The following is an 18763-nucleotide window of genomic DNA, read 5'->3' on the forward strand; positions in this document are numbered from 1 at the left end:
TAGGCACCACCACATGCTTGATCATCTAGTGCGGTCGTGACCAAGGACCTTCTCAACGGCCAGCCGGCCGCTTTCATGCGCGCCGAGCAAACCGCCATATCGAGAGGTTTGGTGACTGGCCTTGTGAATGGGCTGATGGGTTTTGATTATTAAATTTGTCAAATAATGCACTAAATGGGAAATAAATAAGGTTGGGCCTTAGAAACAAACCCAACTGCTTATCTTCTGTCCGAACATTGCACTTTTTTTAAACATGATTAAGCCATTAAGATTGGCTTTAATTATATTTAAACCTCCTAAATTCCTCGTCAGAACCAATATCTTCGCCACTAATGACTGTTAAACTGTCAAAATGAAAAAACTGGACTGAGAACCACATTACATTTTCTTCCGATTTCTTCAATCCTTACGAATTCTCAGTCTCCCATTTTCTTAATTCTTTCAAAGTTTCTTCAATGGCGGCTTCAAACCGTCCCCGATACGAAACCGGTGACGGCATAACCAAACTCAGACATCAGATTGGATTGCTCTACCCAGATTAGCCTGATCTTCATCTTGATGCGTTCTTCAAACACAGGGATGCATTGTCTCTGGGTCCTGCATGGACTCGCCCAGTTGCAATGCAGTGGAGTGTGACTCGCTGGTAGCAACATGGATCACTCCCAACAATCCATATAGGACCAGAACTGGTTTTTGTCCACAAGGTTGGAGTCACGCTACCCAGGGTTTCCCTACTCCCTCCAGTGAAGAGTGGGCACAATGGATTGATGACTTGAAGCCCATTCACGAAGCTAAATGGCGATCCAACGGCATCTACGACCTGATTATGCTGTCCAAGCAAGGCATCACTTTGAATCCCAAGCTTCTCAGTGCAGCAATGGTGTTTTGGGACAACACCACCAACACCATCAATCTCAGAATAGGCCCGATGACACCCACGATCCTAGATATGACTTAGTTGTTCGGGCTTCGGCCGTCGGGCAAATGTGTTGACATCACCAAGGATTGGGCAGCTCCTTGGGAAACCAATAAAAAGAAGAAAGGAAATGTCGGAGCTATCCTTCGTCTTGTGAAAATGAATAGTGATCCAGCCGAGCTCAAGGCCTCGGGCACCTCCTTCTCAGGATTCCCGCATTATTTCAAGGGATGTTCCAGCTCCAATCCCCTTCAGGCAAATCCCGATCAGGAGCACATACATTTCCTGTTGTATTGGCTCAACAAGTTCTTGCTTCCAAATGCATCAAATTGGAGGGGATTCCTCTGGCCAAGGCATTGAATGCCTATGACGACGTTGCCATAGGGTCATTCGTGTTGTCTCATCTGTACTTGATGCTGGACAAGATGACCAGAGATAGGCCATTCCAGACCAACCAGTAAGGGCCACTTTGGCTGGTACAAATTTGGCTCCAGCGGTACTTCCCTGAGCTTAGGAGTCCAAAGATCGTTTTTTAATATTGAACAGTTCCAGCCATTCAACTGGCTTTGGCACCTTTGACACACCGCACTACTCTGGAGTGTTTGTGCTTGTTTAGAGAATGTCGGACAAGGACAGCGGAACAATGGGGTGCTTCCTTCTTCAGAGCCTATCCTTGGTTTGAAAAAGGAAATTTTTTGGAGGAGCTCGATGGACCATACAACAAATGGGGAACGAATCGATTCTTCAGCTGCGTCCAAATTTGAGACATCGCTTGGTCATCCTCACTAGTTTGTCTACTCTTCTTAATCTTAGTTCCAATAAACCTAATTGATTGGTCATCCTCTTAGACTTATCTAATTATCTAAAAACAAGTTCACAATGATGGTCAGTCACAATAAGATTCGAGACTAGAATAGATTAAGCACAAAGATTAAGAATTAAACATGGCATGTAATCGAATAATAATCAACAAGATACTTCGGAAATAATCATGTCATGGCTTCATCATAAACCTTAGAAAAGTTGTTTAAGTACACAGTCATAATAAAAATCACAAAAGAAGTCATGGAAGAAGATAAAACCCGGAAAAGAATGGTAAAACACACTAGCCTGTCCTCCTTCCCTTTGGACAAATTTTATCTGTATTCCCTTCTTTCTAAACCCCCCTTAAGATAGCCCAGGGTCCTCTATTTATTCTAATAAAATCCTAAAAAGTTTGATAAAAATAAAAAAATAAAAAAAAATAAAAAAACTCCTAAAAGAGAACAAATTCCTAACTAATCAATGAGAGAAACTAGGAAAGAATCATTCTTGACTTAGGAAACATGGCATTAGACTTGCACACTGCAAGTTTTCAAAGAGAAACCGTATCCACCCAATTCCATCTGTCACAAGAAATAAAACACTTTTACTTTTTTATTTTTTTCAACAAACATCATTATGAATTATGATGTTTCATCACAAAACAAGGAATATTAATTTGCTGTCTCCCCCTTTTTTCTTTTTGACTAACCAAAAGTGTCTTTTGGCCACTGGGCCACATACTCCAACACTGCTAACACCACATATCGTATACGTCCACACTCCACTGTACAATGTTATGTGTATTATCCCTACAATCATCTGGTTAAGATTATTATGCTAAGAGTGCTTCCCAAATCCAGAACTCGGATTTCACTAATCCTAGTCGCATCGCACATGTTTAAATAGGCATTTATTTGTACAATCTTAACATGCTGCCTGGTATCATGTGATTGTCTTTAACTATGTCACTTATGCAACATGTGATTTACCACGCAACTTAGTAAATTATTTACTTGTAGTAGGCACATAGTACAATATTTTGCCTTGCCAAACTCTGTCAATTTGATTTATTCATTATGCATTCATACTTATATTGCCATTTATTGTCAGGAATTATTGAGCAACTAGCTCTATTACTAATTAAAGAAGCCTACCAACTTATAGATTGATGAGCCACATGCTTATGGTGACCACATTCTTATGGTGACAAGGATTTAGTCTAAACGGTAACCTCTTGTCTAACTGGACACCCAATTGGTCATTTGGACACTCGCGAGCTTGGACACCGATTCATTCAGGCACTTAGGCCATCTCCAATCGATGGCTGGCCAAAGGGCTCGTTTTAGCCCTCTGGCCCTCCAAGATTCTCCAAGATATTAATATTTTAATGAACAGTATAGGGTCATATTTGCTTCCGTCTCCAACCGATGGCCAAAGGGCCATAAGGCTCGTTTTAGCCCTGTCATGAAAAACTATCTCCAACCGAGGGTCAAAGGACCATAGGGCTGAACATAATTTTTTATTTAAATAAAAATTACAACTTCTTAAATTCAAATCCAACAACTTAAATTTAAAAACTAAAACGATAACTGACCCAAAAAACAAAAAAAATTAGAACTTAAATTTAATGAATGGTTTTGGTATTTATAGGGGGAAAAAAGAATTTTTAAGAATTAAAAAAAAAAAAAAAAAAATTGGCCCAAAAAAAAAAATTAATAAATTTGAATACAACGGCTAGCTGACTCCACAGCCCTATGGCCTAGTCCTCGATTGGAGATGGTTTTCGGACTATTTTCGGCCTTTGGCCCTCTGGCCCTTTCGGTTGGAGATGGCCTTACGAGATTGGACACCGTCAAACTTGGACACCTTAGAGCTCAAACCCCGACTCACGGACCCAACTCAAAGACCCTACATATGACCCGGACTCAAAGACCCGACTTGTGGACTCGATCCGTGGACCCAACATATAGATCCAATATGCAAACTCGACAAACGGACCCGAGTCATGTTGAGACTTAACTCATAATGAGCGCACACAAATTCTGGCTTTCCCCTCAAAACATAGTGTGTCATTTCCTCTCTTTTTGTGTTCAGCTTACATACCATACCTTACGTATATATTTGAGACTACAACGATAAAAGATGTTAGTTGAATGTATATTTGGAACCACACAACTTCTGTTGCCCTTCAGGCACGCCTCCTATGCTCTTGCGGCATGCCCTCTTCGGGCAATAAGGCTTTCGTGAGTAATACGTGAAGCAGCTGAGCAATGAGATAAGATAGTATGGTAGAAAGATTCAGATATTTCTTTCTACCATACTATTTAGTATTGTAAATTATGGAACTATATCAAAATTACACACAATTTCCGAAATTGAACAAAAATAGCTGCTCTATTTTTTAAACTAAACCAAAATAATCTACACTATTTCGGGAAGTGAACCAAATAAACATTATTTCTGAAGTTACAACAAAATAACTCACGCTATTTCTGAAACTGAACCAAAATAACCACACTATTTTTGGAACTGGAGCAAAATAACTCATATTATTTATAAAACTAAACAAATGTAATTCACACTATTTCTAGAACTACTGTAAAATAACCCATACTAATTTTGAAACTAAGTCAAAATAACAACACTATTTCAAAAACTGAACCAAAATAATCCACACTATTTCTTAAAGTGAACAAAATAAACATTATTTCTAAAAATACAACAAAATAAGAATGAGGTTGAACTACAAACACCCAAAACAGATCCAAACAAAAATCAATTTTCTTTCCCAAAACTAAAAACAAAAAGAAAATTAATTACCAAATAACTGTTACTGTGCCGAATGTATAGAGAAACAGAGATTAATCGGGGGAAATTCTATTTCTAGAAAATTGTTGGAAAAATATATATAATTTGAGAATTAAATTAATTAAAAAAGTTGGGTGGAGTTGGAGAGAATTAGAAGCTTCCACTTGTTGTCACATAAAAGAAAAGGAAAACTAACGAAAAGTCTTTAAAAACTTTAGGTTTTAACGAAAAGAACAAAATAAAGATGTAAGTGAATTGTATCAAAAGTGAATTTTTAAGGTAAAAATGTCATTTTCGTTAAAAGTGAACAGTACAAAAAGTGTTTCTAAAAAGAAAAGGGAAGCTTGTACAATAAAAACTATGAGGGGACACATGAGTGAATGAGGTCAACAAAATAAGCAGCTTAGCTTTTATATACATTCAACTAACATCTTTTATCGTCGTAGTCTCAAATATATACGTAAGGTATGGTATGTAAGCTGAACACAAAAAGAGAGGAAATGACACAAACGATGTTTTGAGGGGAATGCCAGAATTGAACCATGAGGGGAAACTTACACAGAAAATGATGAGATTTGCTGCAATAGAAATTAAATTAATTTATGGTAAAGTCCAAGTCGTTCATTACACAAAACCCTAAAAAATTATAATACGCAAACAGAAAAATCTAAACGAAAAAACCAAGGAGATGGAAAAAGGAGGATGAATCATTATTTAAGAAGAATACAATTCATAGAACAATAATTAGTACATAAAACGAAAGCAGCAATGTAAAAGTCATGGGGCTAATTGAATTCTGAGGGCTGAGGGCTAAGAACGATAGCTTAATAGCACCAAGTACCATTATCAGTCAGAGTTTGGAAACTGAATTCAAGACTCTTCTGGGTTCCTATTAACAAACATAACATGGCGGACCAAATTAAAAACAGCTTTAAACCGAAAATTAAAATCTGAGTTGTTCTAGTTCTTTTTGTAAGAATTCTCATAACCCTGAACAGAAAGAAAAGTTTCCCGCAAGCTTGGAGCTAATCGGGGTCACATTCTCGTTGCTCTGCATTCACACATCACAAAATTCGAAGTTGAAAACTTTTTAAAAATACATATAGCAACTTGTCCTACCAACCTGACTTTAAAATACAACTTCACTAAAACTTTTAGATGGTTGTGGTTTCTTACATCACAAAAATGATATATAATGTAAACTAATGAACTTGATTCTCCGTGGAAGAGTATGTGTGTCTTTTAGAACATCTATAGCTGACAAAATGGAAAGGTACAAAGCCATTAAACAAGTATGTACTCCTAAACAATGGTCTAAAATAAGCTAGCTTATATAGATGTTACTAGAATCTCAAAACGACCGATGCCCCGGAAATAGCCATGCCCTATTGCGCCTCCTCGTTCCCAGTTTGTTCTGAAATGGGGGTTTGACTCAGAGTTTGCTTTGCAATGGGAGTTTGACTTAGGGTTTAGGGGTTTAACTCATAGTTTGTTCTGACTTAGGGGTTTGACTCGTTCCCAGCCTGATAGACATATTCGAACATTTAATAATCTACAGAAATTAACTGAACTCAGCCACATTGAATATCAAACACACCTACTTACCATCTTGTCCAACTCTTATTTCGTAAATTTTTTCTGGTAAAGAAGCATAGTTTATCCTGAGCTCTACAATAAAATAATTCAATTCGTCTTCCTTGCTTTTCAATAAGATCCCTACAATCAAACAAATATAATTACTCTAGTAAGCAACTTCAATTTAAAATGCAACGATATAACATAAAGGAAAGTGAGTAATTCAAAAATCAAACTGTGCAAGCGCTCTCTCTCTCTGTATCCTTCCCTCTGTGCAAGCCCATACTCACCCACATTGTGTATCAAAGAAAATCTCAGCTTCTTGCTGCAAGGGTTTGCTCGAAAACGAAGCAATAAGATAGGTTCAGAGCTAGCACTAACTAAAATATATTACTCATATTCGCAATAGGTTTGCATTATACGTGTTTTTGCATCCATGGCATGATGTTCTTGGATTTATATGAATGCAATGTTACATTTGTTGGTAAAGTTATATGCCAAGTACTGAACATCTTTTTATTTCGTGTTCACAGAAGCTTGGTTGAAGACTGAAAAATCTGCAGAGGAGAAGCTTGGTTCCCAGCTTCAACTCCTTTATTCGGTGACATATTAAAAGTTTAGGGCCATGAAGTGGTGTCGTCGTCTTTTTTACCCTGCCAGTCATTCATTCTTTTGTTGAGGATTACATCTCGGTGAGTTTCTTTTGGCTTTTATTCGGGATTACATCTTAGTGAACTTCTTGTCGAGCATCTCGTTTTGAGGAATCAGATCTTTTATTCTGATAAGTTTAAATGAGGAACTTGTTTACCTGTGTTGAATGACTTGAATCGTATGGTTCTAATTTGTTTTATGATATTGTCTTTTTCCATAAAAATTTATGGGTCTCAGTCTTGGTTTCTTTGTTGGCGCCACTTACTGCCACCAAAAGCCATGGCGGCTTCCGTTGTGTGCATATTGTGTTAACATGACTAGAGTATTGGGTGTTTTCTAGCCTATCGGAGAACTATAAACCTATTTTTGAACCGAATTTAAATTCGGGTATGATTTTTGGGTACATCATCGGACTGTTGAAGATGGTCTTAGTAGAGCTAATAGAGACTCGTGCGGTGTTTGCACACGTGACAAACTCTGAAAAATGGGATTACACTCTCTAATCTCACGAAATATTTGGAGGATAACTTGACTCTAGAACGTACATTCTTGGATGAACTTTCCATATTACAAATAGAGGAATGAACATCATACAGTAAACCGCAGGATAACAAATATCAATGTAGGGACGTGTCATTTACACGAGGGAATTCGAACAATGCCCTCCCTTCCGACTCAGCGCTGAAAAATGCAGACCTCCTCATGTTCCGAAGTGTTGGAAGTGAGAAGTTGGATTGGTCTTGAATCTGGACGCTGGCTGATCAAATGTAACACAAAGAAGTTGGCAAGAAATGTAGAAAACAACCTGCGACTTGTTGAAATGATGGTAAAAGGTTTGGAACTAAATATTAAAGTCAATATTTAGTTCTAACACAACTGAAGAATACGCAGTTGTGACTTTCTAACACATATCTTTTGAATAAAGGTTGGTTTGAGAAGAAATTACCTACTGACGTTTAGAATGTGAGGAATCTCAGGCCAATATTGAATCTTCATCCTCATCTTAATCAAATAACTGACAAAAAAAGAGGTTTGGTCAATACGCAATACTGAATAAGAAACGTGAGAGAAGGAGAATTGAACGAATGAATTATTTGTTTTGAGAGAGAAGGAATTACTTGTGATATTTGGAATATGAGAAATCTTGGGCCACTCTCTGCCGGTACCCCTGGCGCATGCTTTCTTCAGAAAGGGACACATAGCAATCCGTAGATATTCTAGTTTGGTGAGGCGTTGCATAGCTTGGGCGGAAGGCAGAGACTTGAGATTCTTGCAATTGTAAATATATAGTCGGTCGAGAGATGTAATGTCACCCAACCACTCTGGAAGAGTCTCCAGCCCATCGCAATCATCTATTCCTAACTCTGTTACTGGACTGGTGGAGTGATTAATTACTTGAGGCAGAGACTTGAGCTTAGGCCACCCGCAAAATTCTAATTTGTGTGATGATGGAATTTGCGAAACTGGGAAAGAATCGAGCTCCTTCCAGAATCCACCAATATACAAGCCATTCAAACTAGTCAGAGTACGTAGACCCGTCGGCAAGTATTGTAATTTCGCACAATGCCATATTGCTAAACGGGAAAGAGATTGCAAGCTAGTTACGTCGACATCTGCCAGAGATACAAAATTTTTGCACCTTCGAATTTCCAAGTGGACAAGAGATGTGCAGGATGAGAGCCCACTCGGCAGACCTGTCAATCCATCACATCCCATAACACCCAAATAACCGAGGGATGTGAGGTTGTCTAAACTGGGAAGAGCCTTTAAATTCTGACAATCCTGTATTCTCAGTTTGCCAAGGGATGTGCAATCGTGTAAAGAAATCTCCTCAAGAGTGCTGATAGAGTCAATGTTCAATTCTGGTCCGCTGCAACTTGCAATAACCAATCTCCGGAGGGCGGTCAGACTCCTCCCCTCATCGGCAACGGAACTCCATCTTAGCATCGGGCAATTCACTATACTCAACTCCTCAAGAGATTCATGACGGCCTGGCAGGCTTGATAGTTGAGCACAATCTTCAATTACAAATTGCCCAAGGGATGGCGGGAATACATCTGAAATTGGAATGGATACCAAGTTTCGGCTACCACTTATTTTCAATCTCTCTAGTGCGTTGCAATGTTTCAACCCACTCGGCAAGCTTGAAAGCTTCTCACAACCCTCAATCACCAATCTCCGGAGGGCGGTCAGACTCCTCCCCTCATCGGCAACTGAACTCCATCTTAGCATAGGGCAATTCACTATATTCAACTCCTCAAGAGACTCGTGATGGCCTGGCAGGCTTGATAGTTGAGCACAATCTTCAATTACAAATTGCCCAAGGGATGGCGGGAATACATCTGAAATTGGAATGGATACCAAGTTTCGGCTACCACTTATTTTCAATCTCTCAAGTGCGTTGCAATGTTTCAACCCGCTCGGCAAGCTCGAAAGCTTCTCACAACCCTCAATCACCAATTCCCTGAGACATGCTGCGATTGAAATGGATGTTAGACTAGGACAATTCCTTATAGTCAACTCCTCAAGAATAATGAGTGTTTCTAGCCCGTCAACCGAAACATGCCTCAGCCTTTCACAATTGTCGATACACAGTGAACCAAGGGATGTACAACCCTGTATATACAACTCCTCCACTGTAGTACTACTGACGATAGACAATTCCAGTACATAACTTGCAATAAGTACCAGTTTCCGAAGGGTCGTCAGACCGTGATTTGAAATGCTTATTTGCTTAGGGCAGTTATAAATGGTCAGCTCCTCAATAAGAGACATGTCTACCCCATAACTTGAATACTGCCCCAATTGTTGATAATCGTGGACACGCAGCGCACGGATAGAAGTACAAGATTCAAGCCCACTCGATACACAAGTTTTTAGTCCATCACAATCTTCAATGATCAATTCACGAAAGGATGTGCATTCGTGTAAGCCTGAAATTGACTCCAGACTTTTGCACGACCTTAAAGACAACACCTGTAGAGGGGTATAGCATTCTGGTAGACTTTGCAGGTCCATTAATCTTAATCCACCACATGAACTAATCGTCAATCCTCGAAGGGACGTTGCACCGTGAATTGAAATGGACATCAGACTACTGCAGCAACTTATTTCCAAATTTTCAAGATGTGGACATTTTATGGACAACTCCTTAAGAGAAACTCGGCCGTACAATTCTGGTCCACTATGCAGGCTCGTTGATGTTAATTTACCACCACGTGAGCTAAATAACAATTTCTGGATGGATGTCAATCCAAATAATGAAAGGGATCTAAGTTTGTCGCAGTTGCTTATTTCCAGATTCTTAAGAGAGGTACACTTTTCTACCAGACTTGTTAGGTTTGACAGCTCGTGACAAATGCTCATATCCAACTTACGAAGGCATGCAAAATGATCAGGAAAATTTCTCATTTGTGGACACTCCACGAGATCCAACTCCTCAAGGCGAGGAAACACCGATATTTGATTTTCTTTCACCACCGGTGGTTCAATCCATTCGATCAAATTTGGGGCCGCACTAATTCTGAACGTCTTCAATGCAGGATACAAAGCCTTGGTCTTCATTGCATCATCAACGTCATCATAGCCATAAAACTCATCTCCCAAACGTTTTAGATTACACATTGTATTAAACTCAAGATGCATAAGACTAGGTAGATGGCCAAGCATGGGGGCTTCTTCACATATGTCGCACTGAATTAATTGAATTTTTTTCAAGTTGTTGTGTGGCTTCCAATATGGAAATTTAGCACCCATGAAATTGTAAATCTCTAAAATTTCCAAATTTGGGTGTGGCTGGAGGCCTTGGAGGACACCTTCTTCACTGCTGTTGCGTGGCCTCATTTCCTCACCCCATACAAGTGATAACTTTCGTATGTTTCTCTTTTCAACTAAATTTGATTTCTTCGCTTCTTCTCCATCCCTCACATGTTCCAAATCATAAATAGCCAGTTCATCTTTCAAGTGGTTTAAGCCAGCCAATTCCTCAATTCCACAACCGATTCCATTAGGACTCACAATAAAATAAGGCATCTTTCGAAGATTAGTCAATTGCCCGACCCCAACATGAGTTTCCCTGTACCAACCAAAATTAGCACGTTTCTTTTTTTGGACAGGACCAAAATAGATGTGTCTCAAGTTGATCAAATCTCCGATTTCCTTAGGAAACATCTTCAGCAGTCTACAATACTCCATTCTTAATGTCTGTAAGTTATGGAGCTTGCCGACAGATTTGGGGATTGCTTTGATCTCTGTTCTAGAAACGTTTAAATACCTCAATTGCTTCAGCTTCTCAATTGATTTCGGCAGCTCCTTAATATCAGCATTGTAAAGATTCAATACATGTAAACCCCTAAACCTTGGCAACATGTTACCACGAACTTCACTATTAGAAAACAATGAACGCAATCCCATTAAACGTTTTTTTGGAATCAATTCCAAATCCGAAGTAGGAATGTGTGAAGCATGTCGAATCTTCAGTGTACCGACCATCTCATTAGAATTTGAAGTCGCGCTCTCAGATTTTGATACAAGTTCTGCAAAATCATGCACAAGAACGTGCATCTTGCATTTGGCAACAACACCAAAGTCATCCTTCGTAAGATCTTGAAGTAAGGAGTTTTGCAACAAAATATGAAAATACTCCATGCCTATATCCTCCATCTCTAGATCACTATTCTCGGAAGAAGAGTGAAGCAATCCTTGAGCCATCCATAGTTGGATTAGGTCATCCCTTTCAATTTCAAGGCCTTTCTTGAACATTGAGCAATAAGTGAAGCATTGTTTCAAAATTGGGAATTTCAAATTATCCAGACTCAACTTCAATCCTGAGATGATCATCTCTTCTGCTTCTGGAGAGTCCCATATTTTACTGTCTAGAATTGCTGACCATTCATTTGCCCCATTCTTAGAAGACAACATTCCTCCGAAAACCTATTGATTCATATATAGTTAGATTTGTTGTTAAATAATTCATAGTTTGCATAACCGATTATAACAATAAAAACATCAATTTGTAGTTTGACAGAAGCTGACTAATATGTGCACATTGTGTTGTAGTGATGCAGACTATAACTTGGCGTGTCCATACAAATGTTTCATTTAAACTTTTTTATACTTATCAATGTTATCATGGTGTTGTTAACATTTCAGTTGACTTCCTATATAGTTTAGATTTCACCTGTGTGGCTGAGATGAGAGAATAGTAAATCCAACACAAACATTTTAATTGACGTGAAAAATATATTTTATTTAAATTGGTTCACAATGATCAAGTTTTGGTGGCTATAATGAATTTGTGACTATCAACCTAGAAGATCTATAATGCAACAGTAGAAGTACATGGATGAGGAGAAAGAGCAGTGGCCTTTTTTAATGACCTTTATGCACTTCTACATTCCTTTTATTTTTACTAGCCATTTTAGTTGATAAAGAGAATGTTAGGACGTTGATAAAGTTAATGGATTAACATATGTAAGAAGGTTTATGGGTCACTTAAGTCCACTAAGGAGAATACTATGTATCAAGATGAATGGGTGTCCAGTGGTCAACAATCATTACTGTCTAAGGGAGTGTATCTAGAAAAGTGGTCAAGTCTAGTCGGACTGTCACGAGTGTTTAGGAAAGACAATTTGTCATTGTAACACATTTATTGTACCTCATTAGCTGGCCAACGTCCAAGTTAAAGACGAGAACATGAGTATATGGAATGCTTGCGGCACAAAGACATTGCTTTCATGAGAGTTTCAATGTCTCGTCGGTATTTTGGGAAGTCTACATTGCTATTGGAAAAACAATGAAGGCGTATCTCTCATGTAAGATAGTCATATCTTGTTTAACACCCGTGGTCCGGATATGAGCTAGCCAACATTATATGTAACATATCCAGCCAACATTATATGAAACAAAGTCCTCTATGCACTGTGGGAGACCGAAAGACTTGAACAAACCTTTACAGTGTTAGATGAGATAAAAATTTGTGGAAGCGTTCATGATATCAAGATGGGCCATTTTATTTGAAGATAATTGTTTCATGGTCAAGGAACTGTTGCGTTTGACAGTTGATACAGGATTGTGATGATAATGCCAATTCGTCTGATGCCTCGCTAATCCGAGGAAGCAAGATTATTATTGGATCAAGACAAAATTGTTCAGTAGATGAATTGAACAACTTTTTTGAGAATTTGGAAAATTTTCATTTTCACCAAGGTTATATTTGGGGAAATATTCAGCAATTGATGACAAGTTTGCACTTGTTTTGGTTGTAGCTACCACGCTAATACTTGGACAAAGGCAGAGCTTATTGGGTCTAATTTAGCATAAACTACAATTACGGCATGAAGACATGCCTTTATTTTGGGGGTAGGATTGTTAGGATGCTAGGATTTACGGTTTAAAATTAGGATGATGCAAAAATTAGGTTTGTGTTGCCTATTTCATTTTGGTGTCTTTTTTGAGTTTGGATTTGATTTCTTGGTTGGATTCCTTGCTTGATGGAGAGATTTTGTTAATTAACATTTGATTAGGATTTGGATTTACTTCCAATTAGGATTAGAATTCTCATTGTAACCTAAGTCCTATGCACTATAAATACACTATAAATAGAACCTTAGGTTTTGGTTTATTTTGTGTGCCAACACCATTATTTTATAGAGTTTTCTCTCATTGGGTTTTGGGTGGAGGTCACAGTTTGGAGTCACAATTGTGTGTCAAATTCATGGCTTATTCTTTGGCAATTTGGTGAGAATCAGTTTGTGAGTTAGAAAACAATTTGGGAAAATCTTCTCTGTATGTTTGGGTTCTTTACTCGTGTGGTTTAGGGTTTGCAATTTGTGGGATTTGGGTTATGACAATTAAACACTCTTTTGTAATCTCCGTTTATTTAGTGAAATTCCTCGCCGTGCTTCGCCTGTGGACGTAAGCTTTGCACCTAACCACATTAAATCGCTTGTGTTCTTATTTTGAGATTGTTTATTTAGTTTTCGCCTATGATGTTGATATTTGGTATTTTGTTAGGATCTGATTCTGTTTGCGCATGAAAGTACAACAAGTGGTATCAGAGCCCAGGTTTCGACTTTGGTTTTGCTAACCAGTCACTTTGAAGCCTTCTGTATTGTCGGTGAAAGTTGATATCGAAAAGTTAGACGACAATGACTTTGGTATTTGGCAATTGAAGATGCGTGTTTTGTTAGTTCAACAAAGGGTTTTGAAAACACTAAAGGTTGTGAAGGCTTTGCCGTATTTGTGGACTGAAGAGGAAAAGGATGATATGGAGCGGGCACTTGGAGCAATCCTACTGACTTTATCTAATGAAGTCTTGCGTGAAGTTGGTAACGCCAAATCTGTATCGGAGTTATGGCTCAAATTAGAGAGTTTTGTATATGACCAAACCCCTTGCTAAACGGTTGTATTTTAAGAAAAGTTTGCATACTCTTCAAATGGATGAAAGTACATCAATTCATAAGCATGTTGATGATTTCAATAAACTTATGATGGATTTGAAAAGTGTGGACGACCAAATTAGTGATGATGACTATACGATAACTTTGTTATGTTCTTTATCTCCTTCGTATGAACACTTTGTCGATACCATGCTATTTGGTAGAGAAAGTCTTAGTTTGGAAGATGTTAAAGCCTCTTTGAATTCTAAAGAGCTAAAGAATAAAGTGTATGACATGCAAGGTTGAGCTTTGGTAGTTCAAGTAAAGAATAAGAAAAGGGGCAAATTTGGAAAGAACACTCGTAGCTATTGTTATAAGGTGGGTCATTAGAAAGTAGATTGCCCTAAACTCAAGGGCAAAAAGAAGCTATTTGATAAGTCTTTTGCTAGTGTTGAGGCAAACATTGCAAAAGATTGTTGTTCTGAATTCCTCTAAAGGTTATGAGATGAGGAGGTGGAGCTTGGTACTCAAGCTCTTTTGGTGGACTGCAATTCGCACTTTTGGTTCATATGTTCAAGCTTTTTTTTTATTTTGTTTCATATTTGTTAGTTTCCGTAATGAAATTTGTTGGAGAAGGCATTGGAGGAAATTTTAAGTTTGAAGCGTTTTGGATTTTTTGAGTCTAGGTGGAGATTGTTGGGATTTATGACTCAAAATTAGGATGATGCAAAAAATAGGTTTGTGTTACCCATTTCGTTTTGGTTTCCTATTTGAGTTTGGAGTTGATTTCTTGGTTAGATTCCTTGCTTGGTGGAGAGATTTTATTGATTACCTATTTGATTAGGATTTGGATTTACTTCCAATTTGGATTAGAATTCTCATTGTAATATAAATCCTATGCACTATAAATAGGACCTTAGGGTTGGTTTATTTTGTGTGCTAACACCATTAGTTTAGAGAGTTTTCTCTCACTAGAATTTGGGTGGAGGTCACATTTGGAGTCATGAGTGTGTGGCAAATTCATGGCTCATTGGTTTGGCAATTTGGTGATAATCAATTTGTGAGTTAGAGAACAATTTGGGAGAATCTTCTCCGTCGTTTTTGGGTTCTCTACTCGTTTACTTTAGGGTTTGTAATTTCTGGGATTTGGGTTGTGAGAGTTAAACACTCTTTTGTAATCTCCGTTTGTTTAGTGAAATTCCTCGCCGTGCTTTGACTATGGACGTAGGCTTTGCGCCGAATCATGTTAAATCTCTTGTGTTCTTATTTTTGAGATTGTTTATTTTAGTTTTAGGCTATGATGTTGATGTTTGATATTTAGTATTTTGATGACAAGTTTGCACTTGTTTTGGTTGTAGCTACCACGCTAATACTTGGACAAAGGCAGAGCTTATTGGGTCTAACTTAGCATAAACTATTTTGCCACTTAGTACTACAATCTAGTGGTATTTATCTTCACTTGTAAGTGAGAGGTTTTAGGTTCGATTCTCGCCAAAAACGAGTTTAAACCACATTATTGCTAGATCATTGTAAGGTTAGGCCCACCTACTCCCTTTAATGTTGATAATATTGTTTGTTCCAAAAAAAGAAGAAAAAAAAAACAACTTAGCATAAACTACAATTACATCATGAGGACATGCCTTTATTTAGGGGGTAGGATTGTTAGGACCCTATAACAATATTTAGTGGCCAATATATGTAACAGGGTTAATAGGTCACTTAGGCCCACTAAGGAGAGTACTATATATTTTTGAATTGCCTTATTTGTAAGGCATGAATGAAGAATATTGTTATTTAATTTCTTTTTTTTTTTTTTTTTTTTTTGTACTTTTCCTCTTTTTCTGGTTCCGTTAGAGAATCAAATGACAGAATAAAGTAGAGGAGTACATAAGATCAAAGGGAAGTGCGGAAATGACTTTGTTTAGTTTGTGGGTTGAAGTTAAAATGATAACAGATAAGATTTCAAACAAAATAGAGTAAACTTTAAATAAAAATAATAAAAAATAAATACTACTTACCTTTGCCACAGATGGTAAACCTGCACATTTTTTGGCAATCTCTCTTCCAACTTTTTCTAGATCAGGATCTGTAGGAGCAGTATTATCTACAAATGCTCTTCCCTTCAATATGGACCAGCATTCGTCTTCCGATAGAAATCTCAAATCATAGCGAGGAAGTGTTCCTGTAATTGTTGCAACTTTGGAACTACATGTGGTGACAAGTATGGTGCTCCCCCGTGCAAAATGGAGTTTTGACAAACAACTCATCAATTTGCTCCATTTTACAGAGTCTTCATTCCAAACGTCATCGAGTACAAGAAGACATCTTTTCTCTGTCAACCGTTCTCGGAGGCTTTTAAGCACTGCCTCCTGACTTTGTGTTTCAACCGTTCCACATTTAACATATTCCAAGATTCGATTCAGAATTGAATCAACGTCAAATGTATAGGATACATATATCCATATTTTCTCTTCAAAGTGTGTACTTTTCTCATCTGTATTAAAAACTGACTTGGCCAAAGTAGTTTTTCCCAAACCGGGCATTCCCACAATGGCCATAACCGAAAGATTTTCTTGACTGACTTCGGAACCGGTCAAGGTTGCAAGTATATTTGACACGGCCTCATCCCTGCCAACGATGATTTCATCCCCAATTGATGAATTGGTTTCTCTGATCGATCTCATTGCTTGAGAAGTTGCAGAAACTAGTTCCATAATAGGCGCACGATTCTTGAGATCCACCAAGGATGCGTTGATTTTCTTGATTTGATGTGCTATTTTAAGACGAAATGCAACGGGATTAGAGAGTGAAATGAAGTTGAGTACCTTTCTCTTCAAAAGGTTTTTTATTTGTAGCTTATGGCGGAGAACTTCGTAGTTGATGTCCTCCAAGACATCATCAGCATCATTAGCCACGTCTTTAAGTTTCTCCACCCACACCGCATCAGCATCATCAGCAGCATCACGTGTGATATCTTGAATCAGGGATAATGTTTCATGCAGCCCTGTCAGTTTTTCTTCAAGTCCCCAAGAACGGACGAGCGGTTCAGCAGCAAGTGAAGCTGCCTTTGCAAGCATTCCCTCAGCAGTAAAACTAAATATCTTTGCCATATCCTTCCTTTAGTACACTAAAGACAAAGCAGATTAATACTCAGCTAGTTAAGGAAAGTAGATGAAAAAATCGAGACTAAGAATCTAAGAGCCATCAACAACAATTTGTGATTTGGAACTAACCTGGGTTTATGATCTGAATTAGTACACTTAAAAAATGAGGAAGGACGGGGAGAGGCCTAGTCGAGAGGCCTTGGACTCGTGGTTGTGGAGAAATAGATTGAGTTCTTGGCGCGAGAGAGAGAGAGAGAGAGAGTTTAAGTGTGGGAGTAGCAGAGAGGACAAGGAAGATAATGAAAATGTTGGGAAAATTCGTTTCCCTTCCAACCCCTTTGTAATTTTATAAATTGGAAACTTCATTCTAATTCTTGGCAAAGATGACTTTTATACTAAAATAATGAGTAAGATCAAAATCTAATTTTAGTCCCTTGATACATTAATCACCTCATTTATTAATATTTTTTTTATGTTTTAATTATTTCTCTTTTTTCTTCCTAATTTTAATGTATTAATTAGATTTCATTATAATTTTTATTTTCATTTCATTCATTGTAATATATTTTGTTGTAAACATTTAGATAAATTAATTTTTGTTATACAATATATTTCAATATACTTTGTCTTCTTCATTAAGGTACATTAAATTCATTATAATATATATCGGTGCATACATTTAGGTACACACATTTCGGTACATACATTTCAATACAAACATGTAGGTACATTACATTTTGATATATACATTTTTGGTACTAACATTTTAGTGCATACATTTCGGTATACATATTTAAGTACATTATTTTAATATTATACATTTTGATACTAACATTTAGGTACATTAATTTAATATATTATATTTCGATACTAACATTTAATACATTAATTGAGTCTTTCAAGTTTGAAAAACGCTAAATAAAATTAATAAATTAAAAAACTTTTTTTTGGTCAAAAAAACAAATTAAAATATGTACATTAATAAATTTTAATATTTAATGAGAGATATTAAATAAAATACACATTAATTAAATTGAATTAACGACATATCAAGCGACTATAATCAATATGTAATCTAACATAAGGTTTTTATTATATTTCAATATTCTTCAAGAATTAAAGTTAAAAAATCCCTTTATAAATCCAACCAAGATGGAGGTCAAAAAGACTTAAATGACCTTGACACTTATTGCACATAGATAATTTCTGCAATGCCAAATAGCCAATGTCCATTTTGTGATGCATTGCTATTTTTTCGAAGGGATAATGTTAGAGAGACTAAATTTATAGATTAAATTTTGTAAACTAAATGATATGGAAGTTGGTGATTTGATTATTACTTGAGTGTTGATCAACGTGTTTATTTTTTATTGGTGACACATCATTTTATTTGCTAATTCAGTCTACAAATTTAATCTCTTTAGCATTACTCCGTAACAAAAGGATAATGTTAGGGAGACTAAATTAAATTTGTGGACTAAGGTTTGTAAACTAAATGGTGATTGGATTTCTCTCAAAAAAATTGA

At 37.2% G+C, this 18763-nt stretch overlaps 3 protein-coding genes across 3 annotated transcripts in view; 2 read left to right on the forward strand and 1 right to left on the reverse strand.

Annotated features, from left to right (window-relative positions):
• The window catches only part of ORC3 (origin recognition complex subunit 3), a 68258-nt gene that overhangs the window by 6250 nt on the left and 43245 nt on the right, over positions 1–18763 (forward strand). The gene's annotated exons all lie outside the window — the stretch shown is intronic.
• Positions 1–18763, forward strand: part of LOC137735152 (uncharacterized) — a 47052-nt gene that overhangs the window by 1970 nt on the left and 26319 nt on the right. The window lies entirely within an intron of this gene.
• Positions 7549–17474, reverse strand: LOC137724784 (putative disease resistance protein RGA3). Its single transcript, XM_088696351.1, has 4 exons — positions 17367–17474; positions 16152–17260; positions 7873–11686; positions 7549–7769 (listed from the first exon to the last, which is right to left on the reverse strand). Exons 2-4 carry the CDS (start codon positions 17241–17243, stop codon positions 7762–7764), a joined length of 4914 nt encoding a protein of 1637 aa, XP_088552477.1. The 5' UTR covers positions 17244–17260; positions 17367–17474; the 3' UTR covers positions 7549–7761.

This window comes from Pyrus communis, chromosome 7 (genome assembly GCF_041283825.1).
Source record: "Pyrus communis isolate YQ-2024b chromosome 7, ASM4128382v1, whole genome shotgun sequence".
NCBI lineage: Eukaryota > Viridiplantae > Streptophyta > Magnoliopsida > Rosales > Rosaceae > Pyrus > Pyrus communis.